Source organism: Notechis scutatus, chromosome 4, assembly GCF_049901735.1.
Source record: "Notechis scutatus isolate UNSWTSFEM ecotype Mainland chromosome 4, rNotScu1.2, whole genome shotgun sequence".
NCBI lineage: Eukaryota > Metazoa > Chordata > Lepidosauria > Squamata > Elapidae > Notechis > Notechis scutatus.
Window position 1 is genome coordinate 11,939,106 of NC_142012.1, and position 18,161 is coordinate 11,957,266.

General features: G+C 39.3%; 1 protein-coding gene across 3 annotated transcripts in view; it reads right to left on the minus strand.

The window, feature by feature from the left end:
• Positions 1-18,161, minus strand: part of PRKG2 (protein kinase cGMP-dependent 2) — a 79,988-nt gene that overhangs the window by 34,556 nt on the left and 27,271 nt on the right. For all 3 annotated transcript variants that reach the window (XM_087962753.1, XM_087962754.1, XM_087962755.1), the window contains 4 exons: positions 17,181-17,294; positions 14,422-14,527; positions 11,799-11,862; positions 5,497-5,574 (listed from right to left, as the gene is read on the minus strand). In XM_087962753.1, coding sequence (XP_087818879.1) covers positions 5,497-5,574; positions 11,799-11,862; positions 14,422-14,527; positions 17,181-17,294 — 362 coding nt within the window. The remainder of the gene's footprint in view (positions 1-5,496; positions 5,575-11,798; positions 11,863-14,421; positions 14,528-17,180; positions 17,295-18,161) is intronic.

Below are 18,161 nucleotides of genomic sequence, written 5' to 3' on the forward strand. Positions count from 1 at the left end.
AATAACTTTTTTCTTGCCATCAACTCTGGATTTTGGCAGCCCACATATGGTAGCAAATATATAACTTATCGTCTTAGCTTCCAGATTTTGCAAATATTGTTTAGCAGAAGCCAAGTAGAACAGATCCCTGTAAGCAGCCAGCATAAGTGTTTATTTCTAGACCTTACCAACTGGTTTCCATCTGTCTCTTTTCATGCATGATCTGCTTGTTCTTCAATAGTTAATGCATAAATGTATTTTCATTAAGTCTCTCTCCCCTCCCCGCTGCATTAGAAAAAGGAATTATTTCTTTCTGAGGTTTTTTCCCCCCCAAGTGCTGCTTTTGAAGGCTTTGGCTGAGATCCAAACAACTATTTTAGTCATGTCTAAAGTCAGGGAATATCCAATTGAATTTTGACCATCTTTTTAAAGAGCAGACCTACCCTCCTCCTGCAGACTTCTTTTAAAAGATGCTATTGTTTTCTTAGATGCTTCATGATTTATATGATATCACATTTGCTTTTAGCCATCTTGCACGTGTTTATCTACATGCATAGATAAAATATCTTAAATGATTACATCTTTCATGTGTCGTCCAACAGTGGCTTTCCTTGCAGAACACGTGTCATCCGTTGTGGAGCTACCCTACATTTCTATGGGTTGATCAGGCATGTTTTGGATCTAATCTCAGTTTAGGTAGGATGATTTGAATAGTTTCCATTTTTCCAGGAAAGCCCTGATGGGTGTGAACCATGGACAAATACCAACAGCAGCGGACAAGGAATATTTCAGGCAATTTTTCCATCATGAGTTGATATTGAAAAAGCCGAGAATCAACCTTCAAGGAATTTATAAAGCCAATAAAAAAAGAACAGAATACAGGATAACGAGTTGGAAGGGAGTTTGGAGGTCTTCTAGTCCAATCTCCTGCTCAAACGGGAGATCCTATACCAGGGGTCCCCAAACTTGGCAACTTTAAGACTTGTGGACTTCAACACATCGGGCAAAGGGTTGTCCAATGTCTTCTTAAAAACCTCCAGTGATGAAGCAAGATTGAACTGTAGTGTTCTCTAGGCTTGGTTGTTTGCTTGGAGATGATTAATTATCCTACTAGGTAAAATTCTCAGTGTTCAGGGTAGATTATGGACAACATCTACAAGCAAACAACCAAGCTAAGAGAGCTCCAAGGACCCCATAATTTACAAAGCTCACAACTGATGGTTATAACTGATGGCCCTGCCAGTTCAAGGGCAAATTCTATAACCATTGTAAAAGAGATTTATTCCATTCTCTATAACAGTGTTTCTCAACTGGCAACTTTAAGATGTGTGGACTTCAACTCTAGAGTTCTCCAGCCACCATGTCTGGGAGTTAAATGTCTATGGAGTTATCCATAGACAGTCTGGGAGTTGAATGTCTATGGAGATTCTCAATCATCCAGGTCATGGTTGTTCCAAAGGTGCTTTTCCAAAAAGCAACTGGACTTTCTTCTGAACTGAAGAAGCTTCTTGGATGAGAAGTAAAATGTTTTCAAGGAAAAAAAAACCAAGGAAGTCCAGTTGCCTTTTGGAAAAGCACCTTCTGGGAATTGAAGTCCACACGTCTTAAGGTTGTCAACATCGAGAAACACGGCAATATAAAGAATCATCTGTCCTTTCCTTGCAGCTTCTGTTTTGGGGTGCAGTGGGAAGAGGATTTGGGGGGAATTCAAAGGATGTTGGGCCCTGGAATGTCCCTGAATTGAGGTCACTCAGGAACCTCAACTGAAAAGCTCTTGTCCAAGCCATCTTCAAACATGGGTGATGAACAGGAAAAAGATCTTTTCCATGGTTAGCCCTCCATCACTTAATTTCCCTTCTTTAATGGTCCACTTGATGCTTAATTTAAGTGGGGCTGTGCAAACCTTGAAGGAGTTCTTCACTTTGAAGATGCTTTGAGTGAAGCATCTCTTTGAAGATGCTCCATGAAGCCACACAGACCTCACTTCCCTTTTCAGAATAAACCAAAAATGTTTTCCAACGATTCCAGTCTTCTTCTAGAACATGGGTCTTCAAACTTGGCAAGTTTAAGACTTGTGGACTTCAACTCCCAGAATTCCTGAGCTAACATGACAGGAGGAGGTATTCTGGGAGTTGAAGTCCACAAGTCTTAAAGATGTCAAGTTTGGAGACCCCTGTCCTAGAACCATATAATCTCCTTGCCATGAGGAGGACATTATAGGATCATGAATCCAGAAGAGCCATTTATGCTGGTAAGTCTTGCATTAAGGCAGCCTTTAGCCTGATTGCACTATCTGAGTTATCATAACTGTGTGTTACTATTTTTCTAAGCCACTTGTGCCCCATTGCTGAACTACAACTCTTAGACAGCACTGCCATGTGAAAATAGATTGCCAAGTATTACACTTCAGTGAGAGCCAGGGGTTATTTGCTCCGTCCCTTATATCTTGATCCAATGTATGTGCATACTAGTACAATATATCATTATTATTTTCTCTACCATGTACTCTTTTGTGAGATATAAATGATTGTGTAAGGGCACACAGCAAGTCAGAAGTAAACAGTGTTGTATAATCACTGTTAATTACCCTGTTAGTAGCAACCAGATTGACAAACATAGTGAGAGAAATCAAACACACTCCCCCATCACTTGACATATGCTTATATTACATTTCTATGGAAAAATCTATACATTTAATAAGATGTATTAAAGGATATTCATAACCAAAAGATTTTTTATGATAATGTATTGTTTTAGAAAAGGAAGTTGATCTTTATTAGTAAATATAATAAGGGATTCTCAGGTATATAAAATGCCCATGTCAAATATTTAAACTAATAATGTTATATATTTGTATATTTATTATTACTTTTTATTACTTGCTTTATTTCTTTTTTAATAGGAAAAAAATCTTTATATATTTTAATGTCTCTACTGGATTTGTTGGTTATCTTTCATTTTATTGCTTGACTAATTTAATTGCATATTTTTTAAATAATATCGGGTTAACTCTGTATCAAACATTTGCTTTTTATCTCCTTCTGCATTATATTATACTGCTTTTAGTGCTTTTTTTAACAATGGTTATTTTACACTGTTGTGTAACTTTATATAACTCCTAAGGAATCTGAGACAGAAAGCAAGAGAAGGGAGAGAAAGGAAGGAAGGAAGAAAGGAAGGAAGGGAGGGAGGGAGGGAGGGAGGGAGGAAGGAAGGAAGAAAAAGAAAGAAAGAAAGAAAGAAAGAAAGAAAGAAAGAAAGAAAGAAAGAAAGAAAGAAAGAAAGAAAGAAAGAAAGAAAGAAAGAAAGAAAGAAAGAAAGAGGGGAAGCAGAGGAAAGGAAACTAAAGGAAGAAAATTTTGTTTTGGCTTGGATTCAAAAGGTGCAGGTGGTGGATTTAAAATGGCTGATGTCACATTTCAGAAAAGGGACGCCAGGGGAAAAAAATCAGTTTAAATCTTTTTGCCCAGATTAGTTGCTCCAAACTGAAAAACTAAGGCCAACTCTGGGTCACTGAATTCCTTCCTACAGTTTCCTTCCTTGTTCCTGGCCAGGTAGTACATTTCCTAAATATCTTGAATGCAATTGAGATATTCCTTTGTTCAGAATTTCTCTTGCTTATTTTAATACCATCATTACCATTCCTGAAACATGTGTAGATTTTAGCAAATGATAAAAAGGTGGAGGACAAACAGCTAAAAACAAGAATAACTGTGGAGGGATGTGCATATGAGCAGGCAACTAATTCAAATGTTGTCTGACAGCTTAAAGTCCCAGATGTTCACTAGCCAGTTAATTCCTAACGATCTCACATCTCATTATGCCCTGCATAGCATTTTGCCTTGAAGAGATGGATCAATATCCTATTGAGAGGCACTCATGGGCTTAATGGAATGTCCTTTATCTCTCTCAGGAAACAAATGGACGAAAATGCAGCTTCCCATATTGCTTCATTGGCCAAACAGTGTGGCACAAATATGTTAAAAGATATTTAAATTTAGTAGCAGGAACAGTGGGGTTGTGCAGCAACAGTAAGTCAGAACACGCAATTGTGATTGGTTGGTTGAAGGGTGATGGCTCCTGCGTGAGGCAATCTGCGCTATGATTGGTTGCTGTGGGTGTGGAGTGGGCGTTTCTCTCCCCCCGCTTTTTTCTTCTGTGCGCCGTGTGATTTGCCTCATGATGCTCCTTTTCGCCTGACTCTCTTCTTTGCTGTATTTATAGATGTAAAATATACAAGTAGTCCTCGACTAACAATAGGTTCATTTAGTGTCTATGGAGATTCTCAGTCATCCAGGTCCTGGTTGTCCCAAAGGTGTTTTTTACAAGAGGCAACTGGACTTTCTGGTTTTTCTCTTCAAAAAAAGTCCTGTTGCCTCTTGGAAAAAAAACCCCACCTTTGGGATAGTTCATTTAGTGATCATTCAAAGTTGCAACTGAAAAAAGTGACTTGTGACCATTTTTCACACTTAACAACCTTAGTAGCATCCCCAGGATCATGTGACCAACATTCAGATGCTTGGCAACTGGTTCATATTTATGACAGTTGTAGAGTTTCGGGTGTGTGTGTGTGTGTCACGTGATTATCTTTTGCGACCTTCTGACCAGCAAAGTCAATGGGGAACCAGATTCACTTAAGGATGGCTATTACTAACTTATCAACTTGTAGCGATTCACTTAACCACAGTAGCAAGGAAGGTTGTAAAATGGGGCAAAGCTCGCTTAACAAATGTCTCGCCCAACAACCAAAATTTTTGGTCTCAGTTGTGGTCACAAGTTGAGGAAACCTGTATTTATTTATATAAAGCTATACAAGTTTGTGTCAGCTTCTCTGACTCCATTTGAACCACCTGCTGGGCAATTCCCTGACAATATATTTGCATGGTAGCTATGATGACCCGGGGTGTGACACAAAAATAACAAAGTCACAAAAGTAGAATAAACTCCCTTTAATGCCTCCAACTTGGCCCCAATGTCCAATTATCCTTGGCTGGAGATCAAACTCTTCAAAAAACAGTCTACGAAGAGCAGAAATGCAATCCGAACCCAAAGTAAAGATAATTAGAAATTTTTTTAAAAAAATCAACACAAACCACACTGAAGTAATTAACACAGCAGGCCAGGATGATAAATTGCAGACTTTCAAAGGATAACGCAGCACCCAAAGTTGGGAGGACGCCAAAACCCAGATAAGCCTCGACCAAGAAAATGCACGCTTTGCTTCCAGCAAAGAGCTGTGTGCAAACGCCTCATTTATATCCTGTTCTCCCAGCTGCAACTAATGAAAGGGATCAGGGCCTTTTTCTCTCTCGTAAGCCACGTTGCTCCCTTCTCCGTTCCTCCCTGCGTGCCCTAGGATGAAGAGGGGATGGCCCTGGGTCTTCCTCTGAATGCCCAGCCGGACTGTGCCCTTCTCCCATTTCTTCCACAACCACCGGAGCCACACTCCCACTCCCTGTCAGCTGCTCAATCTCCCCCTCAGAATCAGACTCCAACAAGGGCATGACAGTAGCTTACCTTTCCCCTGGATATAACAAAAAAGGTACTTCCTTCCTCTCCTTCCCGGATAACATAATCACCTTTGTCATAGTATTCCTGTGGGACAAAGAAAAGGCAGGAAATGATCAGGTAACAGCCTGCAGATAGTCCTCGATTTACAACAGTTCCTTTAGTGACCGTTTGAAGTTACAACAGTGCTGAAAAAAGTGACTGATGACCATTTTTCACACTTATGACTGTTGCAGCATCCCCAGGGTGGTTCGGACACTTGGCAACTGACTCATATTTATGACGGTTGTTGGGTCCCAGGGTCATGTGATCCCTTTTTGCAACCTTCTGACAAGCAAAGTCAATGGGGAAGCCAGATTCACTTAACAACCATGTTACTTAACAATCACCCACTTACTGTAACAGTCACGTTACTAACTTAACAATTGCAGTGATTCCCTTAACAACTGTGGCAATAAAGGTCATAAAATGAGGCAAAACTTACTTAACATCTGTGTCACTTAGCAACAGAAATTTTGGGCACAATTGTGGTTGTAAGTCGACTACCTCTATTTAGATCTTCACCAAAAAAACCACTGACATTTTCTAGAGAAAATTATTTAAATTCCTACCAAACATACAGTACAGTCAGGACTTAGATATGAATATTGTATTAATCAATTTGCTTAAAATGGATTGAAGTATTGTCCTTCAAGCAAGGGTGATATTAATATTACATAACACACATTGTATTTTCAGGCTTTCTATATGGGGAGAACAGAGTCCTTCTATGCCAGAAAAATAATGCAAATTCTAAAATATTCTAAAAAGCTACATTCAAAAAAGCTACAGCAGCTTCTGGGAAGAAGGAACAAAAGCCAAAAAAAATTTTTTGGCTCCACTGCCTGCATTTTCCCTATGGCATGTCTTCTTCTGCATAACCTATAAACACAACTGATCAAGTAAACATGAACATCTTTTTAAATGACTGAAAGGGGTTTAAATCTAATTGATAATCCAAATGAATCTATTAAAGAATGTGGCATGACTATTTGCACAAAGTAATTCCACAGTCTTTTGCTTCCTTTGACCAACTGCTTAGATTTCGTCAGTGTAAACCCATTGAAAGCAATGGGACGTTAACATGGGCCAATAAATCAAAAGGCATTGATTATTCAGGCTTCAAACATTCTATATGTATAAGATTGCCATATAGACAATGCCAAGTTTGGAAAGACTGTAGTTATAATGCTAATAATACTGGTATACTAATAATACTGTTGGAAGAATTATCCTTCTGGGTTCAGTTCCAAGTGGGGAAGAAAGACATGGTGGAAACATGGTGACTGCTTGGAAAGGTGGTTTAATGTTGGACAGGACCACATGGCTTGGTGCTCCAAAGAAGGAAGGGCTGAGATGCTGAGAGTGCCTGGGTTTTATACCCTCTGTTGGGATTTGAATTTGAGCTTGTATTCTGATTGGTTGTCAGACCTCCCATGGGGCCATGCAGGGGCAACTCTGTAGGCTGTCCTGAGTCTCAGGCTTGGTTGAGCCTTGCTGGATGATGATGTAATGGAAGGGCTTTGGGCAATTCCTATTACAGCTCTACCTGGAGTAGATCTTTATTATGTAAAATATTCTGGCCCAGGCTTTAATGGCCCACCCATTAACAAAGTTGGGGTGAGCTTCTGCTTCTGAGGTGAGTTTCTGCTTTTGAGTTTCTACTCTTTTTAGGGGAAATATTCTGCCTTTTTAATATTTCCTAGTATATTTCATTTTTCTAGGAGAGGGGTGGATGATAACTTCCTACAATACAATTAAAAATGTCAGAGGTTACAAACATGCTCAAGTTCTAAAGCAGTACAGCTGTCCATCAAAGCTGAAGAATTATAAATGTATGACATGACGTCTTCAGGAGCAAGACTTAGGCATTGGAAGTAAAGAGACACAAATTAGTTCATTGGAGCAAATATGCTAGACTTTCAAAAAGGAATTTAACAGAATAACAAAGTGACAGTGTAACAGACTCGGAAGGGATCTTGGAGGTCTTCTAGTCCAACCCCCTGCTTAGGCAGGAAACTCAGACAAATGGTTATCCAATATTCTTAAAAACCTCCAGCATTGGAGCATTTACAACTTCTGGAGGCAAGTTGTTCCACTGATTAATTGTTCTAACTGTCAGGAAATTTCTCCGTAGTTCTAGGTTGCTTCTCTCCTTGATTAGTTTCCATCCTTTTTCTTCTTGTCCTGCCTTCAGGTGCTTTGGAGAATAGCTTGACCCTCTCTTCTTTGTGGCAGCCCCTGAGATATTGGAACACTGCTATCACGTCATAACTGTATAATTTGATCCCTTTAGAAAAACAGAGGGTCTAATAAAGTTTAAATTAAAGAATATATTGCTAAAAAAACAATTTAATTCATTTTGTTTTTCAGTTTACGAAAGAAGACAGAGGTCTCCAGTGGTATCCTGGAACAAGTTGCTCAAACAAAATTTCTTAGATGGTTGCTAAAATACATAAAGCTTTCTCTTCTTGGGCTTCCTTTATACAGTAGCTGGAGAAATGCCAGCTGTTTAACTTCTCTTATCATTCAACTTGCGATCTAATTAATCTATCATAGAGGAAAAAAATCCTCATGAAGAGCAATATTAGATTATTTCTGAAGAACAGACAAAAGCATTCTTTTGTTAAAGAAGAATAAAAAGCTAATGCTGTGGGCTGCAGGAATATTAGTGCATTCTTATAGAAATAATGTCCTTGGGTAAAGACAGGACTGAGAAAAAGAAAAGGGATGGAGGGGGAAAAAGCTAGAAATTCCTAATGAATCCTTAACAGAGGCTGCAGTTTCATAACAACATGTATTCCATTGTCTCTAAATGCAATGTTTATGCTGGCAAACTACCCATTGCCATTCCTCCTATACACAGACAATAAACTTGTTGGATTATTTGGAGACACGGGACATCTCAGGTGGATGTGCAACCCAAATAACTGGGTCAAAAAATTCAATATGGAGATCCCGGCAATTCAATAGAATACCAGCCACTTTTTGGATCTGCGTTGATAATGCACATCCCAAAGGTGTATTTTTCAGGAGGCAACTGGGCTTTCTTGTTTTTTTCTTTTGAAGACGTTTCGCTTCTCATCCAAGAAGCTTCTTCAGCTCTGACTGGATGATGGTGGGGAATGGAAGGATTTATATTCCTTGCAGACAGCTGGTCATTTGCATCCTTTTAGAGGGTCATTGAAGCACTTGGAGATTTGTCTGCATCCTCAGGGTCACCTGAGTAGTGCAAATGATTCCTGTAGTCCAGTTACCTCCTGAAAAGCACCTTTGGAACAACAATGACCTGGATGACTGAGAATCTCTACAAACGTTGATAATGCATGTATATATAAAGGGGCAGAGCTACACCTGCATTTCCATGACCGTCATCTTGGGGGGTTTTGACATCTCCCATGAATGCTATTGACCCAAACTACCTAAGGCAAGAATCCAAACAACACTCTTTTTTTTCACTTTAAAAAGATGCAATCAACCAGAGAGACCTGACATATTCCAATCCATTTTAATGGTTTTGCTCTGTTTCATTGATTTTAGTTGCCTTACAATATTTCCAAGGGAGAAAAATTGGACTATCAATTTGGACGTGTGCTTGTCTCTGTATGGTATTTATTTATGACTTTATATGGTGCCTTTAAAGCCACCCAGCCTTGGATTAATGCACCTTAAAATCACACCTGGAACCCCTACTCCCTGCAAATGGGTCCCTAGCCTCATTTTTGCAGCCTCCCTCAGGCCCTGTTTTGCACCCTTACTGTCATCCTTCTTTATCACAATGCTGGGCAACATTTTGTCTTAATTTTAAGAGAAAGAACAAGTCAGTTTTTGCTAATGTATCCGAATCATATCCGAAAACTTAGCAAATGGCTGTGGGTCAGAGTGGACAGTGCAGGTAGTCCTCGACTTACGACCACATTTGAGCCCAAAGTTTCTGTTGCTAAGCAAAACAGTTGTTAAGTGAGCTTTGCCCTATTTTACAAACTTGCTTGACACAATCGTTAAGTGAATCACTGCAGTTGTTAAGTTAGTAACACGGTTGTAAAGTGAATCTGGCTTTCCCCATTGACTTTGCTTCTTAGAAGGTCGTATTTATGACCGCAACCGTCATTAATACATGCCAGTTACCAAGCGTCCAAACTTTGATCATGTGACTGGGGGGAATGTTGCAATGGCCGTAAGTGTGAAAAATGGTCATAAGTCACTTTTTTCAATGCCACTGTAGCTTCAAACAGTAACTAAAGGAACGGTTTTAAGTGTTGTGGTTCACCGGCAGCCAGTGCAGACGGCAGCAGAGTCGAACAGTGAGGAAGAAAGGGGAACCAGTCAGGGATTCTGGAAACGACTTGGACAAGGGTCCTGCGTCCAATGCAGGGATGGGGCCAGGACCATCTGAGAGTGGGCTGCTGCCTTCGGAGCCTGTTCCCAGTGTGCGTGTGTGCACAGAGCAGCTAGAAGGCGAGAGCAGCTGAAACAGAAGGGGTGACTCAGGAGTAAGGCTGGGAGGTGATTGCCCCTCTCATAAGGGATAAAAGTCAGGCCAAGATGACGAAACCTTTGCAGGAAGCAAAGCAGTTCAATAGATTCTGAGCCCTCCTTGAAGCTCTGCATATTCTGGTCATTTTTTTCTGGGACTTCGGTTGATTTATGTTATGATTAATTGGACTTCTGTTTTTCGGCAGCATTCTACAGCACTGAAAGGCGTGTTCTTATCTGAGGGAACTGTTTATAATTAGTTCTGGCTGAGAATGCAAGTAATTCCCAGCGTTGAATTAAAATAGATTTTAAAATAAGTGTGTGTTTCATTAAGTTTGACGAAGCCTGGATCAGAACAGTAAGTCAAGGACTACCTGTATTGAGTTTAAGACAGCCAATGGTGTAAGTCATCTTTCTGGTACATAAAATAGGATACTTGAAACCAATGACTCAGGCAGTGGCTTAAGCAGTCAGGGCAGCTCTGCAAACAATTTGTGCTAGACGATGATTTCAGCGAAGATATTCTATTGCTGCAGTTGCATAATATCGCAAACAGGCAGTGGGTCTCTTTAGGTTTCCCTGCTGAATGGAAGGAGTGTGTTGCCAAAGACTTGCTCTGGAAAAATTCAGGTCATGCAGGCAACACACCAGATTTGGGAAGGAAGAAAGGAAGGGAAGGAGGGAGGGAGGGAGGAAAGAATTTACAGACAAAAGCTGTAATATCTCAGACTATGCTTTTCATCCCCATCAGATGACTCTGCAGCATTCCTGTCTACAATTAAATTCCTTTTATTTATTTTTTTATCCCTTGTTCTACTGGAGCATGTAAATTCATGATTACGTAAAAATGTATGCACGATAAATCAATTTTCCCAGTGTAATTTCAATTAGCCCTTCAAATATAAAACTGTTCATTCATGCGGATTAAATCATAAACAAAAGAAAAGAGGTGGGGGAGGAAACCAGATATATTAATAATGGATCTTGGGTTTTTTTCCCCCAATGACAAATCATTATATTTCAAAAGTGTAACAAAAGACGGCAGACAGAATATCCTGCTATTTCTTTTGAAAGCCAGCCATGGTTGCTTCTATGGGTCATTAACACAGATATTTGGTGATTTATGAGATAAGTATCACAGCATGTCACATTTTTACAGGTAGGTGTTATAATTCTAACAGCTATATTAACTGCTCTTAAATATAGACCTCCAGATTCAAATGTTAGCCAGTGTCCCTTCCTTTCTCCTAAGAAAGGATTAAATTTACAGATTTTCTAGCATGTTCATCCATCCATTTACTTCCTTTCCTTTCCTTTCCTTTCCTTTCCTTCCCTCCCCTCTCCTCAATTTGACCATTTTGACATATTTCGGTAGTTTTCCACAAGCAGAATTTCATCTCAAGCTTTTACAATGGGACATTATTTCCCATAAATTTCAGCCTGTTAGGCAGCATGATCTGGCTATTTTATATAAAGTACTGTGATAAAACACATTATCCATCAAAAACTACATGTTGCTAAGGCAAATCTATGGGAAGCCATGCAGCTTAGAAAGTATTCCTGGGAATTTCAATATGAGCTTCAGAAAAGCAAGGATGGTAACTTCCTGCACAGTGGGACTTTCAGATTCTGCACATTGAAAATGCTACTGAATAATCTTATTTAGCCCAGATCAAATAACACAGAATTTGGAGCTTAATCAGAGCACTCTGTAATACTGCTTGACTTTACCCTAGAATGATTTTGCTAAAGAGATAAATAAGATTAAATAATCTCATTAGGGGTCCAAGACTCACCACTTCCAAGCAGTCTATAATCTTGGTTAGCTTATCTTCGGGTAAATTCTTCAGTAAAGAAACACTTGGAAAAAAAAAACCAAAAGAAATCCACTGAATTCAATTTGTATACAGCACTTTAGCTTTCAGTTTCAACTTTAACTTTGAACCATTTTGACTTCAGCTCTTTCTTGGAGAGCTATTAGATACCCCTAAAAAGGTTATGCATATTATGGGTATTACCTATAAAAAACAGTTAAGCAGTGGTACAGAATAATCACTATAATCTCTACAGCCTTTGCAGAAGTCTTTTGCCCAAAATACATTCTTTCAGTTTGGTTTGAGTATTACTACTAGGATAATTACATAGGATTTTATATCTGAGGTCCGTGTTCAAAGAACTGTGTTTTGAGAAGTGGCTTCTAAATGGCTGTCATTAAAAAGGTCAAGTTATCTGTGAGACTTTTTGTCAACAACCTTTGCCAGACCAATTCTCGAATACAGCTCCTCCACCTGGAATCCGCACTGTATATCGGACATTAACACAATTGAGCGGGTTCAGAGGTATTTCTCGAGAAAAGTACTCCACTCCTCCACTCACAATAGAATTCGCTATGCCTCCAGACTTGAAATTTTGGGTTTGGACAATCTGGAACTGCGCTGCCTGCAGTCCAATCTAAGCATAGTACATAGAATTGTCTGCTATAACATCTTGCCTGTCAACGACTTCTTCAGCTTCAACCACAATAATACATAGGCAAACAAGCGATACAAACTCAAGGTAAACCGCTTCCAATTCGATTGCAGAAAATACGACTTCAGCCACAGAGTGGTCAACGCCTGGAACGCCCTACCTGACTCCATTATTACAGCCTCAACTCCTCACAGCTTCAACCTCAAAATGTCTACCGTGGACCTCACCCCATTCTTAAAAGGTCCTTAAAGGGGGCGTGTATAAACACACCAGCAGGCCTATCATCCCTGTCTTACTCTCCTCATTTATCTATATTTACTTCCTTTGTTCTTGTTTATATTCATATTTATACTTGTTATCCTGTACATGTTTGACAAACAAATAAAAAATATATATCAGTACTTGCTCAACCTATACAACTGCCTTCAAAACAGGATGAAAACCACCATTTTCTATTCACTGATGAAATCAATATTGATAGAATGGATGCTTCCTACCAATTCTTTTTCAATCAAAATTCACAGGATTGAATAAACCTCCAGAACAAAATTGATGGACATGGAAAATGAAAATAAAAGAGATGATAACTCTTTGTGTAAACACTCATATTTTCATTTGACACTGGATATAAACAATATTTTTGTTCTGTTTGTAGCAGCTATTTTCACATTGAAATTAATGAATGACCAAGGTAGAACTGCATAGCCGAGGATATTTGGAACTCCGAGTTGAACTGTGGAATTCTTGGTGCTCCCTAAACTTGGTTGTTTTGTTACTAAACTAGATAATATCTTCAGTGCTAGAAAGGAGTGATTTTCATCCATCAATAGGCACATAGGGATAAATGACATTTACATACTATTCAAAAGAGACAATCAAAAACCTAAAAAGGAAACAGAAAGACCAAAACACCTCCTTGCCAGCAATCAATACCCAGATAAGCAAGGATTAACACCAGCATTAATAGGAGACCAACAATCAAGCATTAAACAAGATCCCAATCAAGGAACTATCAACTCAGACAAACAATAAAACAGTAAACAACAGCCTAATAAAGGAACTACCAAGAAGAAAATGACTCATCAATATTGACAGGACAAGCGACTGTATATAAACAGAGAACAAATCCCACTCCTTTCTAGCACTGAAGATGTTACCTAGATGGGTAATGAAACCAGGGGTGGGATTCAACTGGTGTTACTACTGGTTCGGTCAGAGTGCATTTTGTAAAATAATTGCAAAAACATCAGCTCTCCCACCTGGATAGTTGACAAGCACTGCGCACGGATGTGCAATGTTTGAAAATCCTCTTCTTTCCTGCTTTTTCAACCTCAGCTGTGCCATGCAAAGCAGCTGAAGTTGAAAAAGCAGGAAATAAAGGACAGGTAAGAGCCCGGGTGGGCAGGCCGGCCAAAAAGACGACTCTCAGCAAACCGATTCAGTGTCTGCTGCTCTTCAGAGCTATCAGTTCTATAGAACCGGGCCAAAACGGTAGCATCCCACCCCTGAATGAAACATCTACAAGAACAACAACCAAGCTCAGAGGGCTCTAAGGACTTCACAGAATTCCATGTTATAGATATTCCCTGCACAGAGCTCCCAATTGTATACAGATTTGCAGTAAAGAACCTAAATAGAAAAATTCAGAACTGAGCTCCTGGAGAATATTCAGATTGATCTGCAATGTGTTCATTTCAATATAATAACTAAAGGACAATTTTGGATCTCAATAAGATGCAATTCACCTCTCTTCTAAGAGCAGAAAAGGAGTAGTTGCAGGTAGCAGCATCAACTACCAACCCAAGTGCTTCATTTTTCTTTCCCTTTACTTTTTTTTTTAGATAGGATTTTACAAATAGGATCAATATATTGCCCAGCAAATTCTTGTCTCAAAATATCCTATTTTTATCTGCTGCTATTAAAAAAGAAGGATGCACGTGCCAAGTTTACCTTCTCAGAAAGTTTCTATATTGGTCGTGCCTTGCTTGAGCTGTTCTTCTCATGATATTTTGGAAAACCTCTCTGTCTAATGCCCATGTTTTCACACTGGTGACAGCTAGAGGGGAAAAAATGAAAACAAAACAGAAAAGTAGACAATTCTACCGTACAATATAATACCCATGTACATTCAGAACACATTTTGTCAAATAGTGATGTTTACTATATAATGATGTTTACTAAAGTTCTTAGTGCCACTGAGAATATCTTCACAGTTTCTCTCCCAGGAGTTAACACTGAGGAGCTTCATACTTTATTACTCACACATATATATTTTTTTTACCTTGTTCAACACTTCTATCAATTTCCTTTGGTAGATGACCTACCAAATATTGTAGACAAATAAACATAGGTGCCCAAAGCATTTTAGAATAATGATTCAACTGTTATATGATATCTTACAAAGTTATCTATAAATCAAATAGTGTAAGAAGCTAATTTTGAACGTAGACATCCTCTAAGCCTCCATATATGCCGGGGGGGGGGGAACCATTCTGACTTTGTACTCTGCCACATTATGTTAGAATGCATGAGGATCAGGGGTGGGATTCAAATTTTTTAACAACCAGTTCTGTGGGCACGGCTTAGTTGGTGGATATGGCTTGGTGGTCATGTGACTGGTTGGGCGTGGCCAACTCAATATCACTCACATCGAGGCACGCATCTCCTCACCTGGCCTCTCATGACTGTGGGGATTCTGCAACAGTCGTAAGTGTGAAAAATGGTCATAAGTCACTTTTTTCAGTGCCACTGTAACTTTGAATGGTCACTCCACAGAAGCAAAGTACCAGCAAAGGAGGGTAAAAAAAACTCCAGAGAAGTTCCTGAGACAGGAAGTCTAGTCCTGGCAAGAATGTAATCAGGGTTAACGGAGAGGCAGTTTCTGTAAGCAACACCAGAATGTTTCCTTCCTGCCTTCCTTACAGGATTAGCCCAGTCATTTCTTCTAACAACCGGTTCTCCGAACTGCTTAGAATGCTAACCACCGGTTCTAGCGAATAGGTGCGAACTGGTATAGCAAATAGGTGTGAGGATGTCCAGATTAGAGGTTCTACCTTGCATAGAAAATGTGAGAATGGTTGAGGTAAAATTGGGCTATGCTTCTGGCACATTGATCAAATGTGCCTAACATAAACAGGCTTCAGTTATGAAACAACAGAATAACAGGGATGGGATGGACCTTGGAGGTCTTCTAGTCCTACCCCCTGCTCAGGCCGTAAACCATTTCTGACCCTAAACCATTTATAACAAATGGCTGTGCAATCACTTCTTAAAAGCCTCCAGCGTTGAAGCACCCACAACTTCTGGAGGCAAGTTATTCCAACAGATTAATTGTTCTCACTGTCAGGAAATTTCTCCTTAGTTGTAGGTTGCTTCTCTCCTTGATTAGTTTCTGTCCATTGCTTCTTGTCCCATAGGTTGATCCACTCTTCTTTGTGGCAGCCTCTCAAACATTGAAGCACTGCTCTCATGTCACCCCAAGTTCTTTTTTTCATCAAACTAGACATACCCAGTTCCAGCAACCGTCCTTTGTATGTTTTAGCCTCCAGTCTCAGGGGTGGGATGCAAATATTTTTACTACCGGTTCTGTGGGCGTGTCTAGGTGAGAGTGGCTAGGTGGGAGTGGCCATGTGACGGGGTGGGTGTGGCTTCTTCTTTTTTTGCGTTGCACCCCACCCCACCCCCGCGGTCCGTTTTTTGGCCTCCTGGGCCTCAGGGAAGCATCCTGGGGGGACGACGTTTTTGCTCCCAGGAAGCTTCCCGGAGGCCCAGGAAGACAAAAAACTGAGCAGCAGCACACACACACACACACCGCACACTCCTTTTGGGCCTCAGGGAAGCCTCCTGGATGAAGCAGTAAGACAGTGAGGGGGATCCCGGCATAGCTGATCGTCGGAACAGCTGATGGTCGGGAGGAGAAAAAAAAAGAAATACCAGTTTGGCCAAACCGTTTTTTTTTTTACTACCGGTTTGGCTGAAAAGTAGCATTTTTTACTACCAGTTTGCCTGAACCAGGCTGAATTGGTTCCTCTAGTTCCCTAATCATCTTTGTTGTTCTTTACAAAACAAAAATGTTTTGCTGAAATATGGGATTGAAGGTTTGTTGCTGAATGAAATAAGAGGAGTATAGTAAAGCTTGGATAAAAACAAACTAAAAGCTTAGCAAGTGGATCAACAATTAGCAAAAAAAAAAAAGAAGAAGACAGTGTAATATCCCCTCAGTTGATAGACGACTTTATGTATAAATGTATAAGGGAAGTTTGTGATGACATTAGAAATGTACTGATCGGGACTTGAAAGTTTGTGTACTTTGGTACAAAGGTGATGCAATGCTGTTGTTAAACCTTTGTTTTTATCAGTAACATCTGGAGAATACAACTTTATATATAACTTCAAAATTTTCTGTGCGGATGTGACTGCTCAGAACCATTTTCAGGGAATTCGATTTAATAGAGAAACTGATCAGTTCTATTCCATATATTTCTTCATTCCATCTCTAATAAGAAAGTATTCATGATGTCCTCGAATTGTGCATTTCCCTACTATCATTAATTGGGGAAAAAATGGCAGGAGAAATAATAATATCATATATAGGTTTCATTCACAGATTTTTGAATTTAATTTCCTTACAAAATCACAGCTGTCAGGGAAAATACCCTCACCGTGAAACTCTGGATTATATTCTTGTTTTTAGGAACAATCCTACTCACCTTTTACTGAGGCTGTCCTTGTGCAATTATACAAAACAGCCAGTTCTCCAAAGGCTGTCCATATAGGAATCGATGACAGAAATTTGTTATGTTGATAAACCTCCAATCTACCTTCTGTTGGAAAAGTGAAAAAAAAAAGTAAAAATCAAACTGATATAATGATGTGTTAAACTCTATTTTCCTTTTATTGTTTTTGCACCTCTTTCAAAACATTAATCTGTTTTTCATTTTTAACTTGATTTTTGTTAACAAGCTTGACTTAATAAATTTAGTAAGTGCCTATTTAATTATAAACGAATTGCAGTTTCAAATTGTCAGTAATTTAATTATGCAAATGCATGCTCAAATAAGCTTACTCCCTTGTTTCAGCAAGTGTGTGATTTTTTTTTAAAACAGCTTTTTAATTGTTGTTAAAGAAGGGGACTTATGTTACATTTGGTGTGCGATTTTTTTCTTAAACACTTGTGATCACTTAAAATTCAATGATAGAACAGAACTACAAAATCCCAAATTCAATTCTATATTCTATTCTGTATGGCATAAAGCCAGGTTATCTGTGAAACTGCCTTTCCCTAAGGACATCTACCTGCTTACCAAGTCATATAGGGTGAGCATGCTCTTCCTCTAAATGCAGGTAGTCCTTGACTTATGACCACAGCTGAGCCCAACATTTCTGTTGTGAGACATTTGTTAAGTGAATTTTGCCCCATTTTACAACTTTCTTGCCACAGTTGTTAAGTGAAACACTGTGATTGTTACATTAGTAACATGGTTGTTAAGTGAATATGGATTCCCGATTGACTTTGCTTGTCAGAAGGTCGTAAAAGGGGATCACATGACCCCGGGACACTGAAATTGTCATAAATATGAGTTGCCAAGTCACTTTTTTCAGTGTCGTATGTATGTATATGTGTGTGTGTGTGTGTGTGTGTGTGTACACACACACACACACACACACACATAACTGTGCTTTGCTACGAA